The 26,061-nt window shown below is 35.8% G+C and overlaps 1 protein-coding gene and 1 long non-coding RNA gene across 4 annotated transcripts in view; both read left to right on the top strand.

The window, feature by feature from the left end:
• KATNBL1 (katanin regulatory subunit B1 like 1) overlaps nt 1-3,647 on the top strand; it is a 51,478-nt gene extending 47,831 nt beyond the window's left edge. For 2 of the 3 annotated variants that reach the window (XM_081507030.1, XM_081507029.1), the window contains one exon: nt 84-3,647. In XM_081507030.1, coding sequence (XP_081363156.1) covers nt 84-116 — 33 coding nt within the window. In that variant the 3' untranslated portion in view covers nt 117-3,647. Of the gene's footprint in view, nt 1-51 lie in introns of all 3 variants that reach the window. The other variant, XM_081507031.1, reaches the window with a different exon arrangement.
• A 16,428-nt stretch (nt 3,648-20,075) lies between these two features.
• Nucleotides 20,076-25,823, top strand: LOC145512725 (uncharacterized). Its single transcript, XR_014058696.1, has 2 exons — nt 20,076-20,806; nt 23,575-25,823. It is a non-coding gene; the product is annotated as an uncharacterized LOC145512725 (long non-coding RNA).
• Nucleotides 25,824-26,061: the final 238 nt, after the last annotated feature.

Raw genomic sequence — 26,061 nt, forward strand, 5'->3', positions numbered from 1 at the left:
GACAAAAAGGGAGAAGAAAATGGGGTGTGTATATGTGTATTTACAGTACAGGCTAATGAAATGTTTCTGTTTTATTCTCTAAGGATGTAGATGCTTATTTATTACAGTTGCATTGAGAGACTTCATCTATAGCATTTGGCTATACAAAACATCCTTGGACTATATGATTTCCCCAAAAATATCTCATCTGAGAACTGTGAACTATGGAAGAAATCAAAACCATTTTTTCCTTTAAAGAAACGTATGATGAAACCACTAATGAAATGCTACCCATCTACTTCACATTGAAGTGGAAAAAGATCCAAAAGGAGCAGCTTCAGCTTCAATGAGGTGAAAGTGCACTACGAAGATTGTTCATCTTTGCTGCGTTTGGGATTTATATGGTTATTTGGTAACATTGTTTAAGAACTACTGGGTCTTAATGCAATCCTGCATAAGAATATAATTTATACTGTGTGAAAAATAAGACAGGACTTATTACTAGGAATCACAGAGACCAATCATCATTACTTTTTTTTTAAGATTGTGTTTTATAAGAAAACACTTAAATGTGTGCAGCTACTATTTTCTTATGTTGAAAAGACTTTGAAAGTTTAAACCATTATAGCAAATAATCAGTACTAAAAATTTTTTGTTCACATTGAGATACTGTGTATGCAAAATGCCTTAATTATTAATAAGCCAATGTGTATGATACCAATATCTGTTTAAGAAAATTAAAAGCAACCATGTTTCTGGCATGATAAAATCATGGAATTAAATCAGGGGTTTCCATTCACGTAGAATGTTGTTAAAGCTTATTCCACACCATTCTTAAAACTTGAGAATATTTTTAGTATCTCTGATTTTTTTTTTGCCAGAATCATGTCATATATGTATGTATGTGTTACTCCTATATATAAGAAGAAGGTGAATCTGTATTTGTATGAATGCTTAACTGGAAATGTCTATGGAATTGACTAATTTATATTCACTTTTTATTGTATATAGATTTCTGATAGTTTCAGTTCTGTATCATTTAAGTTTTCTTCGTTTGAGTAAATTCACTAATTATTTCTATTTTTTGCTCTTTTAAGTTCTGATTTTATATGAATTCTACTTTTTTCACTACATATGTTTAAAGAATTACATACAATGCGTTAGAAATGTTTACACTTAGTACTGACCTTGTGTTTTAAATTCCAACACTTTACTACCTCCTCCAAAGGTTGGTATGAAATGCCAGCAGACTGTATGAGGTCTCTCTTTTATTTTAATACCATTTTTAGTATCAGAGAACTTCACTTCTGGAATGTCTTAACAGCTGCATACGTTTACCTTGAAAGTAATTGGGGTTTAAATACCACTGTTGGTGGTTCTTGTATCATCTCATCTTTAATAAGCCTGAGAGGCATCTGAACAAAGACTTTTAGTAATTGAATTTCTGTGCAGTAATCCTTTTAAGCACTTGAATGTAAATCAGAAATGTAAGCATTTACCCAATTAGCCACTACTAATGTGAATCTGAAACACGCATCTTCTTGCTTTAAAAAATGTTTTTACACTGAGTTCTTTTTTGTGTAGCTATATTTTATATAGCTATGTATTCCTCACAGTGAACATAAGTTGTAGTAATTGATTATTCTGTAAAGGTTTTAGATTAGAATAATTTCAGGTTACTGCATTTCTGGGTTTTGAGAGTTGAGTTATCTAAGAAGTCATTTTTCAGGGGATGGAAATTTGAATTGTAAACCTGCATCATCTCTGTGAAACCTTGAGATGATGAAATATAACCTTTCTTTGTTCTGTTCCTTTAGTTTTCACTCTCTATCTTACAGTTTCAACCAGTTAATACAGTTGGTACATGGTGCTAACGAGGCTAAAGACAGGACGTCAGTCCTTGCAAGTGTTTGTTAACTTTACACACATACACAGAACTATTTATTCATGGCTACAGATTGCACCTTAAGCATCCATCTCACAAATTCAACTCTTGGTCACAAGGAAGATGGTGTGTATAGTATAACACAAACCCTTCAATGGAAAGATAATTCAAATAATTGGCACATGGGAAACTATAGACTTTTAATCTAATATTTAAAATAATGTAATGTCTAAAATTCTATGTCACTATAGTTTTCTCTGGTTAAGATCAATGGCTAAACAGTGTCTTCTGAAAACCAAACTTGAATTAATCAAACTTCTGTAAAAATTAGGTACAAATAACAAATGGAACAGTAAGAAAAGGTATTATCTTGTTAACACGTTGGTACAAATACAAATGAAACATAGTAAGAAAAAGTATTTCCCTGTTATGCTGAGTTTGAGTTTCTTAAAGGATAGTAGATAATACTTCATTTTTACATATTCAGAGCTATATAAGGCAGCAGTCTTTAGCTCATAAATATTATTCAGTGGCCCACACTCCGAATTTCTGTTCTTGGCCTTTGCAGTTTACCTTAGTACCTACCTCTCTCAGTTACTGGGTTATGATTAGTATTAGGTGATTTTAAGACTCTTGGATAAAAGATAAGTACATATTGTTGAACCCTTACAGTGCTATCAAGTCTTTCTCATGCTCTTTAATCAGAACAGTGTTGATCTCCAGAAAGAGCCAAAGAAAGTGTTTACAAAGTATTTTGGCTGTTGTATTGACCTAGATTAGAACAATTGCTGTCTGTCATCACTCTCTTGTTGCTGTGCTGCTAAGCAATATAACTGAAGGACTACCCAAGGTCTCGATGCCTTTCTATCTCTTCTACGTTATTCAGTTTTTTTGAGATGGTAGAGGGTTATAATCAAGTAATTTGCTTCTCCTACAGATAAAGTAAATGATTTTATAATGGGTGTTCAGGGAAAAGTTAAAAGTTAGGAAGCAAGCATTATCCAGTGGTTTTAAAAACATCTTTTGGCAGTAATTTCAAAGGTAATTGACATAAATTATTTACATGAATCCTGAGGTGTGAGAATTTGTATATAAATATCTGGACCCACTTTGAATCATTAATATCAGCACTAAACTTTAAGGGCCACTGAGGAATTAAATCCTAATGCCCCTAAACATACTTGGTACGTGTCTTGTCCTAACCTTAAGAATGGTTGTGTGGCTTCAAAGCTATATATTTGGACTTTGAAATAATTTTCTCAAACATAGACCATTTCTATATTTGACAAGTTGTTGATACAACTAATATCAGTGGAATCTAATTTGAGTAATGATTATTAGCTGTTAAATGCTGATAATAGAAATTATATTTAAATGTTTATTTAGTTACTTAAGGAGTTTGATAAAACAGAATTTAAGTTAACATTTTGGTAGTCATCCCCAGTTATTTTTTCTTCCTATTTAAGAATAAAATGGTAATGTCAGTTGCCTTTTTTGATTTAAAGAAAAAAAAATAGAATCACAAACAGTTGACTCAACTGGAGTGATCTATTTGGATGCACTACTTATCTTTCAACACAGACTTTTACTTCCTAAATTATTTCAGATGAAAATAGTATTGCTGGACATTTTGGTCGGTATTGACTTCTATGTTATTCTTTCGCCCTTAATTTTTAATTCTTCTAGCTATGGAAATTGTCATAGAACTTTGTGACACACTATTCCCCCTCCTTTTTTATTCTGTAACAGGCATATAGAATAAAAAGTTCATCCTTAAACACTCTATGGTTCTAATGTGTAATATGGCTTGATTGATTTAGTAACAGCACCAAGGATAACAATAAGAGTAAATACTACATATCATATATCCAGTATACTGAGTGCATTTTCCAAAACTGTACTTAATATAATATTTAAAATTATGGTAGTCATCATAATTTTCTCTGAGTCAGATCATTGACTTGACAGTAAAGGCTAAAATCAAACTTTACTAAAAATTAAGTACAATTACAGATGAAACTGTATAGCACAGTATTTTCTTTTATCGACTGTACTCATAAGACACAAAAAGACGTTGTTACTAAGTATCAGTAGTTCTGTGAAAGGGCAGCCCCACAGCTGCCAGTATTTTTTATAGCAATGCTTATTATATGTTCTTTGATATGAAGAGTTACTATTCTCTGAACTATGAAGTTTTCTGTTGGGAGATACTATGAGTCTAGATAAGCAGTCAGCCCCCAAACATGCTTGAACTACTGTTCAAGTTCTGTGCTTTACAGTATTCTGTATTTTCATTCAGATTTAAACCAAGATTTCTTTCTTTCAATATCCTAGACCTGGTCAAGACCATTGTGACACTATGGATTTACACAAAAGCTAAGAAGAGTTGATCCAGATATTTTCTAGGGTAAGAAAGTTGTTGTGGGAGTCATGAAATACACCAAATTTCTAGAGTTACTTGCTTCTAGAATTATTGTATTGCACTTATCAAGCAAACTTGAAACTTGGGGCCTGGGTGGGAATTAGTCTTCACTTTCCAAAAATCAGGAGCAGAGTTTGCATCCATTTACTTTTCTACTTTCGTTTGAGAAAGAAGGTAAAGGGGTAAGAGAAGAAAGAAAAATTGCAAAAAACTTCGTTAGACTTCTGTGTAAGTTGTTTGAACAGGTGAAGAGGACCCACCTCAGCTCCTACTTGCCCTGCAGTGCATTCACTACTTCCTCTCTGTACAACTGTAGCCTAGCCTCAACAACAGCAAGAGAAATGCAAGTTAATAGCTTTCTTTTAGGCAGATTCTAAAGCTTACAAGAGGTTTTTGAAGGTGCTTATTTTTTCCCCTTAGCCATCCAGATTCCTTTTCCCTTAGAGGACAAGAAATCAGTGGAGGAAGGAACCACTTCACTTCTCAGTTTCTTCTTTTGGAGACCTCCCTGCCTCCCTCTTAGACATTGGTATTCTTCAGGATTCTATGCTAAACTCTTTTCTCAGTCTACCATTTCCCTGAAAAGCATCATTTATTCCAATGGCATCCTTACTGTCAACATTAACTGTTCTCATTTGGGGGTGGGAGGGAGGTTATTTTTTGACTGATCTAATAGGCATGGATTTTTTAAAAGGTTGAGAAAACATTGAACTGTATGTTTATCATTCTCAAATCAATATCTTGCTCTAAACCCAAATCTTAGCTCATCCATTATATATATCCAATTGCCTACTGGAAGCATTCATCAGGATATCGTTTAGATATCCTAAATAAAATATTATCCATAATTGACCTCATTGTCCACCTCCACTCCCTTCCACCAAACTGTCACCCAGTCCCTGCCCCACCACTAGCACCAAGGGTCCTGGATTTCCATTCTCATTGAATATTCCTGATATCAGTAGTTTTCAAGCCATCAACTCATGAGTCATCTTTGAATCATCTCCAAATCACTCATCAAATCATGTTGGTGCAACCCCCTAAATTTCTCTCATCTTGCTGTATCTCTTCACTTCTGCCATTACCACCTGCAATGCGGGAGACCTGGGTTTGATCCCTGGGTTGAGAAGATCCCCTGGAGAAGGGAAAAGCTACCCACTCCAGCATTCTAGCCTGGAGAATTCCATGGATTGTATAATCCATGGGGTCACAAAGAGTCAGACACGACTGAGCAACTTTCGCTTTAGTCTACATTATTCCAGCAGCCTCCAGACCGGGTTCTCTCAATAGTACCACCTCCTCTCTGCCCCTCCCAATGCTCCAGCTAGAAAGAACTTGTTTCACTTTCTGGAAAACATTACTCTTCCTCTGCAAATGTTTGTCAGAACACTCTTCTGAAGTTCACCCATTTATCACTTTGTTAGCCTTCAGGCCTCAGTGTAAACACAGTACATCTGGGAAGCGTTCTCTGAAGCCTCTTCTGCTGTTAGAGGCTATGCCCACATTTTCATCTCAACTCTGTTTTTAAGAGCATGTAGTGCTTTCCAATTGCTTATTATCTGTCATCCCAGATAGATTAATAGCTGTATGAGACCAGGGTCTGTGTTCTCTGTCACATTCTCAGGACTTAGAATTTATCCAGCCTTACCAGTAAGAGACATTTAATTCTTAGGAATAAAAATGCAAGGGTATAGCATATTTGGGCATAAGCTGGGTGAGAAAGTAATTTAGTAATCCAGAGCTATTTTGAGATAGCATAGCAACCAAAAATGAGTAGTTCTAGAATCAAAGTATCCAGTTTTCTTCTATCACTTTTTTTGTTTTATGAAATTGGTTTGTAAAGGTTCATGCTGCAAGGAAGTAAAAACCTTAGCTAAAATATTTGATCCTTACAAGATGTTACATTTGTTTTTCTATTGTATGGTTTGTACATTCCACACAAGATCTGTGCAAGTGAGGACCATCTATGAAGTTCAAAATTAAGGTATTTTCATGTAATGTGTAAAATACATAAATTTTCTTGAAGTTTTATGTTTCTCCTCTGCTTTTATATTAAAACAGTTGAGAATCATGCAAGATAGTGGTTTTTTTTATGAATTCCTTTTTTAAATTAAGAGTAGTTCATCCTTATTTTTGAAAATTGAATAAGAAAAATAAGAAAATTAAATACCCATAATCTCATCCACCTAGGGAGGATGAGGACACTATGTCTGTCCTCTCAGATTTTCTTCTATATGTATGCATATTTTTAATGCAAATGGATTCATACTCTACATACTGATATTTGGTATATTGTTTCTTACTTTCTATATCCTGGGAAAGCTTGGAGATAACTGAAAAACTTTCTTGTGTATTAAAGCTATACGTTAAAAATAGGTACTATTCATTTCTTTGAGGAAATTGGAAAAAAAAGAATGTTTGAGAATTACTTTTGAAGCATTCTTAATATAGGATTCTGTTTTCTTTGACCATTCCTAATCGATACATACTTTATAAAAAATTTTATTTTAGGAAGAAAACTTACAAGGAAAAAGAATATAACTTCTGTATTTTGAAAAGAAACATAGGTTCATTTAAATGATTGTATTCTGAAACAAAATTTCAACTTCTGCTATAGCATATTTCCTCTAACCATCAATTCTTAATTTTCAGAATAAATAATAGTTTAGCCCTTATTTATGAAACTGACATAACATTGAGCAATACTATGAATGTTAAGTCTGTACAGAACCAAGATTTTATTTTTAAGATTCAGCCCCATCCAAATCAATTCCGAATAACCTGACTCTTAAAACATTTTCTACATAGTCCATCTAATAATAATAAGTTGCTTCTAATTGAATAATTTTCTCTTCTACCTAAATAATTGCTCTTCAGATTCTATATTTTTTATAGATATGATTTATTTTATTTTAGTTTTTGTCTGTGGTGGGTCTTTGTTGCTGCATAGGCTTTTTCCTAGTTGCAGCTAGCAGGGGCTACTCTCTAGTTGCGATGCACAGGCTTCTCGTTGCAGTGGCCTGTCTTGTTGCAGACCCTGGGCTCTCAGTAGTTGCGGCTCCTGGACTCTGGAGCACAGGCTCAGTAGTTGTGGCTCATGGGCTTAGTTGCTCTGCAGCATGTGGGATTTTCCTGAATCAGGGATCGAACCTGTGTCTAATGCATTGACAGGCGGTTTCTTTACCACTGAGCCACTAGGGAAACCCCAGATTCTATATTCTTAATTAAAAGGTAATCATTGCATTATCGTGGAGGAAAGTCACTTATTGCTGGAAATGGAGAAAAACATTACTTAATGGTGAATAGAAGAAACAGAGGTAGGTAAAGCTAATAATTATACATACTGATGAACACATATTCAGATACATATATAATGTGTATATTATCCTGTACCTAAGATCAACCTATTATCTTATGCTATAGTCAGTCATAAAATTACTATATCTTTATGGAGAATAAAGGGAGTGGGATTTTCTTACAAATAGACACACAAATGACTTTTATTGAATGAACATTGTCCTGTAATGGGTTAGTATGTTTACACTACTAACTAGGTGAAATTCCTTAGTCTTCATCAATTCTGAGATCATAGTTTATATTGGCTTGCTTTCACAACCATTTAAGTGTTTTTAAGAAAAGCAGTAAAATTATTTTCTCCATGTTATTTTTAAAGTTTTTGGTGATTTAACCTAGTATAGTTTTGTTTTCTTTGATTTGCACTTTTAAAGCCAATTAAACAGATCAATAGAAAATTATTTAGTACCCTTCTAATTAAGTTTTAAACATTCAAATACTACATGACTTTTTTTATTTTGTTATTTATGAGCATTTTAAAATAAATATAAAGTTAGTTTTTAAAGGTGACTGGATAGCAATTGAAACATCTTAACACGTTAGGTTTTTAAGAATGATAATATTGATTCAGGGCCATGTTGTTGTTGCCTTAGGTTAATAATTTAATAATTTCTGCTTAGAATGTAGTTAGATTAATATGTGTAATGACTTCATTCTATAAATCTTCAAAATATGATATAGCAAAAGTTTGCTTAAAAATTTTTTAGAACTAGAAATTATATTGGTCAAATTATTTAAAGTAATTTTCTGTAAATTTTATTACCTAAATAGTGATGTAAATTTGTAATTAAGTAGTGAAAACTATGGTTATTATAATAATTGATGTGTGTTTAATGTAGTCATCAAGAGAGTAGCTAATGTTTTAGAGAAGTACTAAACCATTCTAAGATTTTCTTGAACAAATGATACACTTTTGTAATTTGAGCTAAATGAAAATAATGTGACTTTGTTTTTCTGTTTTTATTACGTAGTGGGACCTAATAATTCATTGCGAATATAAGTTGATACGGGAGGGCTCAGTTATAAGATTTGTGTTTAGATGACACAGCTTAGTAGTTTTTAAAATGTTAATTCAGCTGTTGACTAGTATGATATTTGAGGAACTGCATTGTATCTTTGAAATCAAATACTTTAATTAAGATATTTATAAAATAAACACAGCTTCCATGAGCTGCTAGTAGCAGCTGGCTCACCCCCATTTGTCAAATCACATGTGGTGTGAGTTTCATGTCTGCTACTTTTATCTCTTGATCAGTCTTTTCCATCTCTTATTTTAAGTAAAAAGAACAGCTGAATATATGGAAAGAAAAGCTTCCTCAAATACATACTAGTAATATTTACTAGTACTGATGTAAGTAAATTGTAACACTGATAGTTTAGAAGTATATGTACAACCACTATAAGCCAAACATTTACAAATACCAAAGAAACCTATTTGAAACACTCAGCAATTAAAAGTTAACAAGTATTTAAATTTTTATAAAGAACAGAGCTTCAAAATTAAACTTCAATCTGTGGAATTTTTTTTCTCCTCAAGTAATACTAATAGAAATTTCTTTTTTCCTGTTAGTCATTCTGATTATACAGCTCCCTATAAATCATATTTCAAGTAAGTTTCCTAAAACCTTTTTTTTTTTCTTTTTTGGCCACACTGCACAGCATGCAGTATCCTAGTTCCCCAGCTGAGAATCAAACCTATGCCCCCTGCAGTGGAAACACAGTCTCAACCACTGGACTGCCAGGGGAGTCCCCAGTTTCCTGAAACTTGATTGGAAAATTAAAAAGGTGGATTAATGTCCTAATGAATCCTAATAGGTGTGATCGAGGCTGTGTCTAAAATTCTCTGTATACTATGTGTCATTGTTTCTGGATGCTAAATCAGAGGCATTAAGCTGTCAGATATCCAGTAGTAATAAGATACTGGCTGGTTGAGGTAGGTAGACAGTCCCGTGATCAACAGGTTACTTGTTGTATGCATGTTGATGTTAAACAGAAAGGTTAGGTATAGTACCTGTTTTCAAAGAGTTGTGTTAAAATAATAAATATACCATGGTCTAAAACCATACTATTGGGAAAGACTTTGCAATTGTTATGTCTTCTTGGATTGATCCCTTGATGATTACATAGTGCCCTTTGTCTCTTGTAACTTTCCTTTTGGGAAATTTTTATTTATGTATTTTTGGTTGTGCTGGGTCTTTTTTGCTGTGTGTGGGCTTTCTCTAGTTGCAGTGTGTGGGCTTCTTCTTGCAGCCGTTTCTGTTGTTGCAGAGCAGAGGCCCTAGGATATGTGGGCTCAGTAGTTGTGGCTCATAGGCTAAGTTGCCCCACAGCCTGTGGAATCTTCCCAGATCAGGTATTGAGCCCATGTTTCCTACATTGGCAGGCAGATTCTTTACCCCTAGACCACCAGGGAGGTTCTAACAGTCATTATTTTAAAGTCAGTTTTGTCTAAGTATTGCTACTCTGGCTTTCTTTTCCTCTCTATTTCCATAGAATACCTTTTTTCATCCCCTCACTTTCAGTCTGTGTGTCTTCAGATCTGAAATGAGTCTCTTGTAGACAACATATGTATGAGTCTTGTTTTTGTATACATTCAGCCTCTGTATGTCTTTTAGTTGGAGTATTTAGTCCATTTATATTTAAGGCAGTTATCAATATATATGTTCTTATTGCCATTTTGTTAATTGTTTTGGATTTGTTTTTGTAGGTATTTTTTCCCCTTCTTCTTTTGTTCTCTTCTCTTGTGATTTGATGGCTATCTTTAGTGTTATAAATGACATATAGAGAGCATTCTATCCAAATGCAGCAGGATACACATTCTTTTCAAGTTCACATGGAACATTCTCTAGGATAGATTACATGTTAGGCCACAAAACAAGCCTCAGTAAATTTAAGAAAATATGATATGAAATCATATCATCCATCTTTTCTGACCACAACGCTATGAAACTAGAAATCAACTACAAGAGAAAAACTGCAAAAAACACACATATATGTGGTAGCTAAATATGCAACTAAAGAACCAAATGGATCACTGAAGAAATCAAATAGGAAGTTAAAAAATCCCTAAAGACAAATGAAAATGAAAACATGACAGTTTGAAAGCTATGGGATGCAGCAAAAACATTTCTAAGATGGAAGGTTATAGCAGCACAAGCTTACCTCAGGAAATAAAAATCTCAAATAAACCACCTAACTTGAACATCTAAACCAGCTAGATAAAGAAGAACAAACAAAACCCAAAGTTAGTAGAAGCAGAGAAATCATAAAGATCAGAACTGAAATAAATGAAAGAAACTGAAAAAAAAAAAATAAAACTAAAAACTAGTTCTTTGAAAAGATAAAATTGGTAAATTTTTAGCCAGATTCATCAAGAAATAAAAGGGAGAGGGCCCAAATGAACAAAATCTTAAGTGAGAAAGGAGAATCAGGCTCTCTGTCCTTAGACTGTGCTACATAGCTACAGTAATCAAAACAGTATGGTACTGGCCCAAAACCAGAAATATGTATCAGTAAAATAGGGTAGAAAGTCCAGAGATAAACCAACATACCTGTGGCCACCTAATCTATGAAAAAAGAGGCAAGAATATGCAATGGAGAGAAGACAGTCTTAATAATTGGTGCTGAGAAAACTGGACAGCTACATGTAGAAAACTGATATTAGAATATTCTCTAACACCGTACACAAAAATAAACTCAAAATGGATACTGTAAAACTCCTTGAAGAAAGATTGGCAGAACACCCTTTCACATAAATCACAGTGATGTAAAACCAGATAGTATAAAATTTCTGCAGGAAAACAGGCAGAGCACTCTTTGACATAAATCTCAGCAACGTTTTTAAGGGTCTGTCTTCTAAAGCAAAGACTATAAAAGCAGTGGAAGCATGGAGTCCTAACCACTGGACCACCAAGGAATTCCCCTCCCTGTAACTCTTGATTACATCGTTTCCAGATCATCTTTAGGCTTATTTTAATTTTTTTACAGCTTTATTGGGGTGTACAAAAGTTGCACATTTAATACACACAATTTGATGTTTATTATGTCACAAAGTAATAAACATCCATCACCTCCAAAAATTTCCTTGTGTGAAAGGAAATATTTTGTGTGTGAATGTGTGGCAAGAAATAGCCTCTTATCGAAACACTAAGTGCACAGTGCAGCATTATTCACAATAGCCAAGGTAAGGAAACAACTCAAATGTGCAGTGACAGACAAATGAATTTGTTGTACACATACAATGGAATATTCCTCATCCTTAAAGAATAAAATTTTACCTTTTGCAACATGGTTAGGCATGAAGGCATGATAAGTGAGATAACTCATTTCCAGACAAATAACTACATGTTGCCATTTATATGAGACATTTAAAAAAAAACAAACTTAGAGAAGCAGAAAATAATGATGGTTGCCAGGGGGTGAGGGGAGAGGGAAATAGAGAATTGTTCGATGAGTATAAAGTTTCAGTTATATAAAATTAAAAAGTTCTAGAAGTCTGCTCTAAACCTAGTGCCTATAGTTAATAATTGTCTCATTTAGCCATTAATACCTTTGGATACTGATGAAAATTATCCCTTAAGAAGCTGATATACTTCAAATTTATGCTAAAAATAAAGATTCTCCTCACCTTCCTTTATGTTACTTTGATTTTTTTGTAGATCATGTACACCCTTGTTCATATTAATTTAGACTGTAAGTCTGCTAGGCTGCATGTGCCTCAATGCTCGTGTCTTGTATCATCTGAGTAATGGCTTGCGTGTTAAATTCTAAGTATCTGTTTGTCACTTGTTCTTTCCCAAATTGTTGCAGCAACATTCTTTCTAAATGGGTACTTTTGATTTATCAGGGGAAAGTTATATTTTAATTATAAATATATGTAAAAGCAAAACTGCAGCTCTCCTTTGGGTCTGTGATGCCATTGTCTTTTATTAAAAACGATATATAAATTAAGTAAAATCATAGCCTTTAAGTATACCTACCACTCACCTCACTAACACAACTGTTTTAGCTAAAGTACCATTGCCTCGTGAAATTGGCATTGTACAGTGGTTTTTCAGTGACTGCAGATTGCATTCCTAATGTACAAGATAAAGCCATATGCCAAAAGCACTCCCTCTGTATGGGTGTGGTTTGCCTGAAATAAATACATTCCCTGAACTATTTCAAATGAAATTGCTGAATGTTTCATTCTTATAGGGAGTTTGAGTTTTTCCTTTTAAAGATTCAAAAGATAGCTGTTCCTTAGCATGTGCAGAGTCAAAATTAGTGTGACAGAGGGGAAAGAGCACCTGGATTAGGATCAGGGGACCCTGAGATTTAAACACTTAAAAACAGGCTCAGATTATCAAGTGAAGTAGGTTTTACGTATGTGAATTAGGAGAAATGGGTCTGACTTTAGCTCAATACCCAAAATGATAATTAACTCTGGTTCATGATAATAACTTCTGCTTTGACTCCACAGAGAGAGAGTATCTTGATAAAGTAATGTCAAATTTGGCTTGGGAAGGCAGATTTAGACAATGTTTTACATCAGCTGAGACCTATTTATGTTTCTGAAGGCTGTCCCAGAAGAACTAAATCCTTAATCCTTAATAAGCTTAGCTCCTTTACTGTAGCCTAGTCTTCCCCCCACCCCGCCATTTTTTTTTTTTGTATATTTAAGATATTAAAGATCTCAATAAATACACAACAGCTGGTTGATTATAAGTTTTAAATCTCTATATTTATAAATATTACAACACTTTAGTTGGAAGAATACTCATTGAATACATTGCCATCTAACAGGATTTGCTGAGTCACTTGATTCAGCCTGTGATCCCCTCAGCACTTTTAGGAAACTTAAACGTTGTTTCTGTGAAGCAACAGCAAAGCTGTAATTGTGTCCCATAAGCACATTTTTGACTCCTACTTGGCAACTCTTGATTTCCACTCATGAGCTCTTCCAACATTTTATGTCTGTTTACCCAAGACAGTTTGCCCAAGTCAGAGGGTTAAGAGAGTCAGGTGATTTTCTTCCCCTGTCATTTCTCTCCTAAGAGTTATTAGTGCTTGCAGCTTTATTTTAGTTAGCATTTTTCTAATCATGTGACTTCTTGTTGATACTGTGCTTATCTATGTCTTATTGCAGATCAAAAAGTGATAATGCTAAAGGACACAAATATTTCACTGTTTCTGAAAGTCTTCGTTATAATTGAAGGCCCTCAGAAGAAAAAGTTTCTAGAGATGATGATAGTATCTAACACTTACTGAATACTGTGTGCCAAGCAGTGATCTGAGCACTTTACGTGTATTAACTCATTTTGTCCTCAAGCCACCACATGGTAGGTCCTATAATTGTCCTTATCAGGAAATAGAAGTACAGAGAATTTAACTAACTTGCCCAAAGCTACAAAACTCATAAGCAGCAAAGCAGACAACTAGACTTTGAACCAGTAAACTATTCTCTCCTAAAACAGTAAGAGAAAGGAGGTGCAAAAGAAGAGTGGAGGTGGGGCAGTCTAAACAAAATTTGACATATGAGTATGGCATTTAATTAGGTGTTACTATCATCCCTGATATATGTGAATTTTTTGATTCTTCAAATAATGTTTTATTCTCCCAGCACATGTATCTAATATTTTTATGATACATATTAAATATAGATGTTTTCATCAGTTTCTGCTAAGTTTCAGTTCTTAATAGCAGTCATTTTTTATAAGATCTAAAATATATCTCTGTGTTCATACCTGTTATGTATACTTTTAACTATGTGTCTGTGCTACTGCAGCACCACACAAAATCATTCCCCTGGTGTCATGCCTTTTCAGTTATAGATGGTACAAGAAAATTTTCATTTAAAATTTATTTTACTAAGTATAGCAAGAAATCAAAGGTGTTCTTGCTTATATTTTTCCATAACTATGGAGGTTGTAGTAGATAGCAAAACCTCCTTTGCGTCAAAATTGGCAAGATCAGGTCTAATCTACCAATACCCTAGTAAATATAAGCAAAACAATGTAAGAAAATTGATGCTAAAATAATTCTAGTAAACCTGTGCCTGAAGGCAGAGAAAAGGAACAGTTGTGTTGCTGTTATATCTAAAGTACTTTGTTTTTACCACAATTTAATTTAGATAATTTGTCTCATTGTCCTTGTATATGTCAATGTATTCATTATTCACATATAGCCACAAAGCAGGAAATCTTTAGGGAGTAGTATGGAAAGTCCTTTTGTCATTCATTCAGTTTGTAACTAGGACACCATATAGTAAGGCCACAAAATGAAAACAAGATTCCTAATTTGTGAGTTGTAACAGCCTTGATGGACTAAGATAAAGGGTTAACAATCCAAATGCCTACCAACTAATAATAAATAAAATGTGGTATATTTATATAATAAAATATTATTTGATAATAAAAAGAATAATATATTCATATCTGCTGCAACGCTGATGAACCTTGAAAACAGTATGCTAAGTAAATTAACCCAGTCACAAAAAGTCACATTGTATGATCTGGACATATGAGATGTCCAGAATAGGCAAATCTATAGAGGTAGAAAAGAGATTATTGGTTGCCTAGGGAAAGGGTTTAAGGAAGGGTTGGGAGGTGACAGCTAAAGAGGGTAGGATTGAGGGGGTGGTAATGAAAATTTTCTACGATTGATTATGGTGATGGACACACAGCTCTATGAATATACTAAAAGCCACTCAATTGTACACTTAAAATGGGTGATTTATATGGTATGTGAATTAGATCTCAAGCTGTTTTTTAACTTAGTGGCTTAAAAATAAACAATTATCTTATTATCCTCACAATTTTGGGAGTCAGGAATTTGGGCAGGGCACACAGGAACAGATCATATCTGTTCCACCATGACTGGATCCTCAGTGGGGATGACTCGACTGATGTGTTGTTGGTGTGACTCAACTGTGATCATATCCTCTGGTATGCTGCAACCGCTTGCACTAACTTCTGGAAAAGTCAACTGTGCATATCCCAACTCTCCCTTCAGTGGCATGAAATAATAGTTGTCATTGGTTGTGGTGGGAGTATTATATCATGAAAATTAGAAAATACCACAAACTATAATTTCTTAATTTGATTGTAAGAGCCAAGTACAAAGAAAAAATGAGCTAGAATGACATCAGAAGCCTCTGTAAAAGAAACCTGCAATCATTTTGTGCTTTTTTTCCCCTTTGTTTATACCTAAGATTTTAACATAAATATGTTGGTTCTCCCTCAGATGACAGAATGAAAATTAAGACTAGAACATGTGCAGTAAGGCAGCTCTGTGCCAATCTGTGTCTTAGGTCTTCCACATGACCTGTTCTTTCAGAAAAGTAAAGGATGGTGGCTTAAGTTGGGAGTATCACAGAGCACCCTGAAAAGCCCAGGAATCTGTCACTTACTCTTCAAGGCTAGCTTTATCATTTTATTGCTGAATTAAACTTGGATCTGCTCACCCACCGGCAGTAAAGCCAGTCTGATGACACTAGATTGTGGTGAAGGAAAGTGTAGCATTTTATTGCAAGCTAGGCCAAGCAAGGAATGTGGGCAGCTTGTGCTCAAAAGCCTCAAACTGATGGCTTTAAGGGAAAGGTTTTTAAAGACAAGGTGAGGGAGAGGGCTATAAGATGTGTGATCAACTTGTGAACATTCTTCTGATTGGTTGGTGGTGAGGTAAACTGGAATCAATAGTATCAACCTTCTGTTCCAACCGATCTGGGATCTATGTGTTTGTGGTCAGCATGCAGTTAACTTTTTCCACCTGGTGGGGATTTTAGTATATGCACAATAGCTAAGGGATATGACTCACAATAAAGGACTGAAATGGTAAGGACCTAACAGAAGCAGAAAAGATTAATAAGTGGCAAGAATACACAGAAGGACTATACAAAAAAAGATCTTAATCACCTGGATAACCATGATGGTGTGGTCATTCACCTAGAGCCAGACATCCTGGAGTGTGAAGTCAAGTGAGCCTTAGGAAGCATTACTACAAATAAAGCTAGTGGAGGTGATAGAATTCCAGCTGAGCTATTTAAAATCCTAAAATATGATGCTGTGAAAGTGCTGCATTCAATATGTCAGCAAATTTGGAAAACTCAGCAGTAGCCACAAGACTGGAAAAGGTCAGTTTTCATTTCAGTCCCAAAGAAGGGCAATGCCAAAGAATGCTCAAACTAGTTGTACAGTTGTGCTCATTTTGGATACTAGTAAGGTTATGCTCAAAATCCTTCAAGCTAGGCTTCAGCAGTATGTGAACTGAGAACTTCCAGATGGACAAGCTGGATTTAGAAAAGGCAGGAGGAACCAGGGATCAAATTGCCAACATTCATTGGATCATAGAGAAAGTATGAAGCAGATGAAGAAATATCTGCTTCATTGACCATGTTAAAGTCTTTGACTATGTGGATCACTACAAACTGGAAATTCTTAAACAGATAAGAATACCAGGCCACCTTACCTGTCTCCTAACAAGTTTTGTGTGCAGGTCAAGAAGCAACAATTAGAACCTTATGTGGAACAGATGACTGATTCAAAATTGGGAAAGGAGTACATCTATCATCACCCTGCTTATTATGTGAAATGCCAGGCTGGATGAATCACAGACAGAATCAAGATTTCTGGAAGAAATAGCAATAACCTCAGATATGCAGATAATACCACCCTAATGGCAGAAAGTGAAGAGGAACAAAAGAGCATCTTGATGAGGGTGAAAGAGGAGAGTGAAAGGGTGGCTTAAAACTCAACATTCAAAAAACGAAGATCATGGCATCTAGTCCCATCACTTTATGGCAAATAGATAGGGAAAAAATGGAAGCAGTGACAGATTTTATTTTCTTGGGTTCCAAAATCATTGCGGACACTGACTGCAGCCTTGAAATTAAAAGATGCTTGCTCTCTGGAAGGAAAGCCATGATGAATGTAGATAGCATATTAAAAAGCAGAGACATTACTTTACCAACAAAGATCCATATAGTCAAAGCTCTGTTTTTTCCAGTAGTCATGTGTGGATGTGAGAGGGACCATAAAGAAGGCTGAGCAATGAATAACTGATGGTTTCGAATTGTGGTGCTGGAGAAGACTGTTGAGAGTCCCTTGAACAGCAAGGAGATCAAACCAGTTAATCCTGAAGGAAATCAGTCCTGAGTATTCATTGGAAGGACTGATGCTGAAGCTCCAATACTTTGGCCACCTGATGGGAAGAGCCAACTCATTGGAAAAGATCCCGATGCTGGGAAAGTTTGAAGGCAAAGGAGAAGAGGACAGCAGAGATGGGATGGTTAGATAGCATCACTGACTCAATGAATATGCATTTGAGCAAACTCTGGGAGATGGTGAAGGACAGGGAAGCCTGGCCTGCTGCAGTCCATGGGGTTTCAAAGAGTCAGACACAACTTCGTGGCTGAACAACAGCAACGTGACTCAGAATATTATTTTTAGCCCTTGAGGAGGAACCAAAGATCCTTGACTTTGTTTAGTGGTTAAAATATTTTTATTTTGCCATGTTTGACCGTTTTCCTTTGTTTCTAGATTTTCTCACTTGTCTGATTAAATGTGCTCTTTGGAACGGGGAAGGCCTAGGAGGCTAAAATTTTCTTAGAAACAAGAGGCAGACAGAGGAGATGGAGACATTTTTCGTGGGAAGGCCTCATAGATTCCTGCTTGATTACAGTTTCAAATACTATATTTCAAATGTCAAGTTTTTGCAGTGGAAAGTGAAGTCAGCACAATTAGGATCCCTTTGTTGAGCCTCTGGTCCATGTTGAAGATCATATCCTTTGGGTTGATCTCTTCAGAAGTTCCTACACTTTACCTCTCTGTTTGGGAGAGTGTGAAATCTGAACTGAATCATCAAGTGTGTTCTGGCCAACAGATTGTTATACACTTAAAAGTAGCGTTTTAAAACCGTATTTTCATTTTTAAAAGACCCTGTTCTACATACCTGAAATATGCAAGGGTCTGTCTGCTCTCTAAGGAGGTTCATGGAAAAAGAAGCTGAAATGTAAGTTGCAGAAAGCCTGTGGAGGGAGGGGTGTGGTTGTGTGTGTTGCTTTTGTTTATATTTTTCTTTTCGGTAGGTATATTTGGACATAGGCTGATTAATTTGAAGGAATCTGGAAAACATGATCTCTGTACTCAAATTTCAAGCAGTATATATCAAATGCCAAATTCATTTCGACAAAACCTTTATACACTTACTGTGGACAGAAATTCTTTATTTTCTGGTTGAAATAGTTTTTTTTATTACTGATGTCAACCAAACTGCTGTCTGTGTTCTCCATATTTTACAGTTAGTTAGGATTAGACAGGCTTGATAAAGTTAAGGGGTGAAAGTATCAACACCTACAGTGCAAAGATGCCTAACCCTCTTCAGTCTGGCTCAGAATCTGCTCAAATGGAAGCACTGCCACTCACTGCTGCTAATGACCTCATTGAGCCTTCCTGGCACCTTCATATGGTTTTAGTAAATTTGAAAATACTAATATAAAGCTTTATGAACCTATTTGACAGGTCGTCTTTGAGGGAGGAGATGAAGGAAATTACTAAATCTTCTCCTTTATCTTTTGTAGCAAATAGCTACAGAGATCTTTCCAACATGGAAAGAGATCAAGATTTGAAACACATCAGTAGTTGTGCATTGCCTCAGGATAAAATACCTTGGCTTACTAGACCCCTCATTTTCTTGGCTTTGCTTTCTTTTCCAGCCTCATCTCATCTTGGCATCATACCTGCATTGAGGGGCTGTGCTTTCTTTACCCAGTTCATCTGACACACTTTGAAATTTCAGTTCCAAGCTTTCAAACTTGCTATTCCCTCAGCCAAGAACATTCCTTCCCTGTTCTCTGCCTTTTCCCTCCAACTACCTTCTTCACCTCCTCCAAAAATAACCCTTCCTTGAACCTTTGATTCCTGGTTTTCTCTTCACTTCCACTTTTCTGTTGTTGTTGTTGTTTTTCATCACACCTCGTGACTTAAGGGATCTTAGTTCCCCCACCAGCGATTGAACCTGGGTCCTCAGCAGTGAAAGCACGGAGTCCTAACCACTGGACCACCAGGAAATTACCCCAGTTTTTGTTCATGTGAGGTGTTACTCTGTCTGCTCTGAGGGTACCCTTCACTGCTGCTACCCTGGTGCATAAATATAATTGGCAGTACTGCATTTTATTTTTTTGTCAGTAACTCTTAGATAGGATCAGTCTGTTTATCACACCATTGTATCTCCACCGGAGAAGGCAATGGCACCCCACTCCAGTATTCTTGCCTGGAAAATCCCATGGACGGAGGAGCCTGGTAGGCTACAGTCCATGGGGTCGCTAAGAGTCAGATGACTGAGTGACTTCACTTTCACTTTTCCCTTTCATTCACTGGAGAAGGAAACAGCATCCCACTCCAGTATTCTTGCCTGGAGAATCCCAGGGACGGCGGAGCCTGGTGGGCTGCCGTCTATGGGGTCGCACAGGGTCGGACACGACTGAAGCGACTTAGCAGCAGCAGCAGTATGTCCACCAACCAGCTCCATGCATCCTAAATAAGAAGCGTTCAACACAAATCTGTTGAATACAAATGGCTCCTGGGTGTTTTTACTAAACTAGAACATTTGGGTAACTCTCAGGTGTCTGTATTTATCAGTCATCCATTCTTGGCTGTACCACCAACTCGCACCTGTTTTTCTGTGGGGACAATTCACTCAGTAATAGAATTCCTGTAACAGGACCTTGCCATGCTGTCAGCGAGCACACCTGCAAACCCTCCTGTTACTGCCATTGGGATTTGCTGCCTAACACATGGATCATGAACTGTAAGACACTATATTTTGTTGCAGAATTAATGGAAGGTGCTTGCTCGATAAGGTAGCCAGCAGAGTACCTTTTACAGTTTCATTGATACATGTGTGCTGATAATGACAATAAAACTGAGAGGAACCTCCAACAGCTCATCCGTATTTCTCCTAGTAGATCAGGCATGAATGTTGTTGGTCACACCCTATCAGTTGTTCCTCTGACCATTTCCCACACAGAGATGGAATCAGGGAGGTCAGTAATTCTGATGTCAGCACTATCAACCTCTGTTAGCTCTGGGACCTTTTTTGACCTCACCTCAACCCCACTCTTACCCATGCAAAAATCGTAAAGTGTCTGGGAATGAAAAAGATTAGAGGCCTTTGAAAACTAGAGTTGGGTAAGTCTGGGATAGGGGAATTGAACTGCTCTTTTGGAAATCTAGTTGCTGAAGATTCTTTATCTGAAAATCGTTCATACTCATTTTAATGTAATGGGTCAGAGTACTCCAGCTGAAAGAACAATGTTTAATACTGTTTGCTGATTTTTGTTATCACTTTTTTGTCTGGAATTAGGAAGTAAGCTTCTCATTGCTGTAAGATGAATTTATTTTTTGTTTTAGAAAAGCATTCTGAATCTATAAAAATATTGAATCACTATGTTGTACACTTGAAACATAAGTCAACTATACATCAATTTTTAAAAAACATTCTGGTTTCGAGGAGAATTTTGTTTGGGATATAAAAATCAGTCTTTCAGATCTTGGATTTCCATAGCTTGTGTCTGCTGTGTGGCCTAGGATATCACACGGGTGGCCATTTTAGGCTATTAATTTCTTTTGTAAAATGATCTCCTTATGTGACTATAGGGGAGTTTATTTCTAAGTGATGTAAACAAATGAAGAATGGAAGAGACAAAATAAAATTACTTTAAAATAGATAAAACATTTGATTGTAGTGTGTATAATAAAAACATGTATGTTTCCCCCTCCCCTGAAACAAATACATGGTCACAGAAAGCTCGTTAAATTGATTCTGTTTCTTATCGTGCATTAATCACAGCAAGATCACACTGAAATTATCTTGGATTGGTCACCATAATAACAGTAATTCTGTTTATTCAATGCTTTCCACATGCCTGAAGCTGTGATAAAAACCTCACTTCCATTATCTCATTTAATCCTCATAACAACCCTGTGAGACAAGTATTCTAATTCCTGTTTTTTCCACATGAAGAAATTGAGACTCAGCAAAGTGAAGTACCCAGCCAAAATCTCGCTGTTCATGATTGACAGCCAATATTCAGTCCCTGGTTTGACTTCAAAGCCTGTGTGTGTATTTTTAACCCCTACAATGCTTTGAGTGTTGAGTTGGAGCTGGAGAGAAATTAGCATCCTGGTGAGTGAGTGAGTGAATGAGTGAAAGTTGTTCAGTCGTGTCTGATTCTTTGCGATCCCAATGGACTATACAGTCCATGGAATTCTCCAGGCCAGAATACTGAAGTGGGTAGCCTTTCCTTTCTCCAGAGGATCTTCCCAACCCAGGGATCAAACCCAGGTATCCCGCTTTGCAGGCGGATTCATTACCACAAAAGAATCCCACAAGGGATTCTGAGCCACAAGGGACGCATCCTGATATATGAACATACTAATTTCTGCTTCTGGAAATTTGCTAACAATAGCTGCACAGGATGTCTTCTGCTTAAAACAACAAAGCTTAGCATTTATATTATACTTTGTTTTCTAAGAGCTTTACTAGACTACTTATTTAATGCAAATACTTTCTCCTGAGATAGGTAAGCAGTTTCCAAATTTGGGGTGCCATCAGAATCACCCGGGGAGCTTGTAAACATGAAAATACCCAGGGCCCCACCCCAGACCTACTGAGTCAGAATCTCCCTGGGTGGGGACTAGCCATCTGATCTTTAATAAGCTGCTCAAGTGATTCTGACATACATAGAAGTTTGAAAATTACTGGGGTTTGTGAACAGTGGGAAGATTTTTTAGGAATGATAATTCTCAAGTTTATAGACTTACTTAGGGCTTCACAATAGTTTGGGAATGACTAAATGATAATTCATGAATTCCAAACCATTATCCTGTCTAAATTCAGTTAATTGTTAATTGGCAATGTCTGCATTATGACCTATCACAGCGAAACTGATTGTCATCTCATTCTTCTTTTTTCCTGATTGTTTATTTGTGATAATAACTAGTACTCTTTTGTATGTGTTTTTGTATGTGTTATATCTTTTTCACTTGGCATGTGAAAGATATTTCCTGTAACCACTATTAATAAAATCTCAAGCAGTTTAAAACAACAACTGTTCAGACTCCAAATAAAGAATCACAAAATCCCAAGATTAAAGTCATCATGGACAAACCATATGTTACTTGAATTCTTTGTTACAGCATCTCCACCAAGTGGCCTATTTCTGCTAGAGAGCTGGCTTTTCCTGGGAGCAGTCTCTTCTGTCTGACTTAGAAAGTTCTTCCCTATAATGAGGTGAAATCCATTTCTCTAGAACTTCCTTACATGGGTCCTAGTTCTGACCCCCTTATAAGAACTTCTTACTCAAATCAGCCAAAACCTTTGGTCAAGAAAGGAACTCCCTGATTGTTAGTTTCTGAAAGTTCACAGATTGCCTCTCTGAGACTGTTTGTTCCATGGCCAGGTCATCATCTTGTCAGACTATTTGCTTAGAATTATAGGATTAAATTCATTGATTCATATTTTTAAAATAAATTTTAGTAATTCTTTATGTGGGCGTTTATTCACTTATTTATGTATGTATTAATGCATAGTTGATTTACAGTGTGTTACTTTTAGGTGTACAGCAAAGTAGTTCAGATATATATATATATGTATAATTTTTCAGATTCTTTTCCCTTATAGGTTATTACAAAATATTGAGTATAGTTCCCTGTGCTAAACAGTAGGTCTGTGTTGGTTATCTATTTTATATATAGTAGTTTGTACTATAGTAGTTTGTATTCTTAAATACTCTATATTTAAATATAGAGGCCCATATGACAGGAAAAGGAATGTGATCTTGCATTTTGTTAAAGCATTCTAAGTTCCTTTTATGTTAATGTCACTAGTATGATATATTAGATGTAGTAGCTGGATTTAAAATTTAACATGTTTACTTTCTCTGTGCATTGTTAAGATCCTCTGAAAACCTGGTGGTTGTTGACTGGTCTCTTCTAAATGAGAAATATACTGTACATCAAGTTCCTGTGATTCATTTGTTCCTTTGCAGCTCAAAAGAAAAAAGAACATCCATGTTCTCACTGCCCAAGAACTTCTAGTTCTAACATTTCTTCTTTTAGATACACATTTCCTTTTCACCATCCTTTCCCACAGACTAGAACTTGTTCTGGAGCCCAAGAGAAAAACAGCAAATGTGTCATAACCAGTGGTGCAGTTGCCACCAATGTTAACTTTTTGTGGTCTGGATTCAATGAGAGTCAGATACAGGTGGAAGCTAGTAAGTTAAACCAGTGTTGAGAATAAACATTTTCCTAGGATTTTCTTGCTGTAGGTACTCTGGGATATGAGGTTCAAATTTTAGAATATAAGCAAGACCAAGTGTTAGTTACTACTGTGACCATTCATATAGACTGGCCATGGTGAAAGAAGCTGTAATCACACATGGAAACAACACTCTATGTTAGCATTTACTAGCATAGAAAATCTGCAGTTCAGTTACAATTTATGGTAAAAGTTAACTATGTCCAAGAGACAGTCCCTTCTCCAGTATCCTTTCTCTGGGGCCAGCATTCTCCTCTGTCTCCTATGCTGCATCCAGACTTTTGTCCTTCTAGCATGGATCTTCTTTCCTGAAATTATTGTGATCTCTTTTTGTCACGTTTAACCAACCTGTTCAAGATATTTTGCCACCACTTTTTTAGCCTGTGATTCTATCTAGATTCCTACCATCTCTGATGACATTTTCAACATTCAAGTTGATTCTTCAGATATAAAACAAAGTACAAGAAAAATCATTTTTTCACTTGTATTTATTTTCTAAGAGAAGAATATGAACTTATGAGCATGCTCTGACAACGGAAAATTACACTATGGGAAACTACCTGTTTAGCAAAAAGAGACTAATTGACATTTGAACTGTAATAATATATAGCTTAAAGTCTGAATTTTGGAAAGTTAATAGGCAAAAACACATTGATTTGTATCAAACTTTCTTGAGTAAATCCCACACTAACAGATAAAGTACACTAATTTTACAAGCAAAAAGTAGGAAGATCAGCAATTGAAAATTAGGACCATCTCACGGCACTGCTGATGTATTGTTTCAGACAGCAGTCCATCTGAAAATTGTAGGAATTCTAACTATCTGCCTCTGCTCATTAATTGTGGGAGCTCAACAACCTGCCAAGCCCTGTGCAGCTGCCAGTCTTCCTGTGGAATTCTAATTTGGAATCTTCCATATACCAAGGCCAACTCATGTATCAGGCACAGTAGACATGGTGCCTAGGGTGCAGGATGCTTTCAGGAGCCCACAAATGTCTTGATTTCTTTTAAAATAAGGAGAAAATAAAACAATAATGGATATACAATAATGAATCTGCATGGATTTTATTTGTCTTTATATCAATGCAGTCACAGAATATAATTACAAAATTTTTTTCTCATTTTTTTAATGGAGGAAGAGGTCTACAGAGGCAGGAGTGCCTAGGGCTCTCTGAAATCATGGTAAAGCTTTTATTGTAAGCTCTAATACTCTGCTAATGTTGCTCATGAATACCACATTTTAGTGGCTCTTAATAACTCACAAAATAATAGCAATTAATGCTATATGAAATTCTATGGAGCTGTTTGTCATGTGGTAAGAACTAAAGAAAGAACGTGTATTTCAGCATCTGGGTTGGAGGATCCTCATAGTCCACCCATGAACAGAGGGCCGTACTTCAGTATGGACAGCTCTCTTCAGACTGCAGCGTACTTCAGACCGCAGCTCTCCCCAACATAGGCTAGCAACAGAAAGGAATGTGTTAGAGATTCTGAACCTGAGGCCCTAGTCAGCCTTGCTAATCAGAATGTGCATTTTAACAAATCCTCAGGTGATATGTATGCATGGGAAAATCAAGAGCACTGTCAGTTTTAGAAGAATCTCCACCTAGGAAATATTCTTCATTCTAGTAGGAGAGACTTCTCCAAAAGTAATACTGTTTGCTTTTTTTAAAAATCTTTAACCAACAACTCTGCCCATCAAGAAATGAGTAGTTCAGATCTTACAGGAAGCAGAGAAATCTTCCAACAAATGTGGAAAAGACAGTCAAAAAAGACAGTAAGAAAACTATAAAGCTCTTAGAAGAAAACACAGGAGAAAAGCTTCATGACATTGGATTAGGCAATGGTTTCTTGGATATAATACCAAACAAAAGTAAAAATAAATTGGACTGTATCAAAATTACAAACTTTAATACATCAAAGGATACTATCAACAGAATGAAAAGGGAACTCATGGAATGGGAGAAAATATTTATAAATCCCGTATCTGATAGAGTTAATATCCAGATATATAACACCTATAACTCGGCAACAGAAAAACAAATCACTTGAAAAATAGGCAAGGGATTTGAAGAGACATTTCTCCAAAGAAGATATGCACATAGTTAATAAGCACTTGAAA

This window comes from Giraffa tippelskirchi, chromosome 7 (assembly GCF_054371585.1).
Source record: "Giraffa tippelskirchi isolate mGirTip1 chromosome 7, T2T-mGirTip1v1.2.pri, whole genome shotgun sequence".
NCBI lineage: Eukaryota > Metazoa > Chordata > Mammalia > Artiodactyla > Giraffidae > Giraffa > Giraffa tippelskirchi.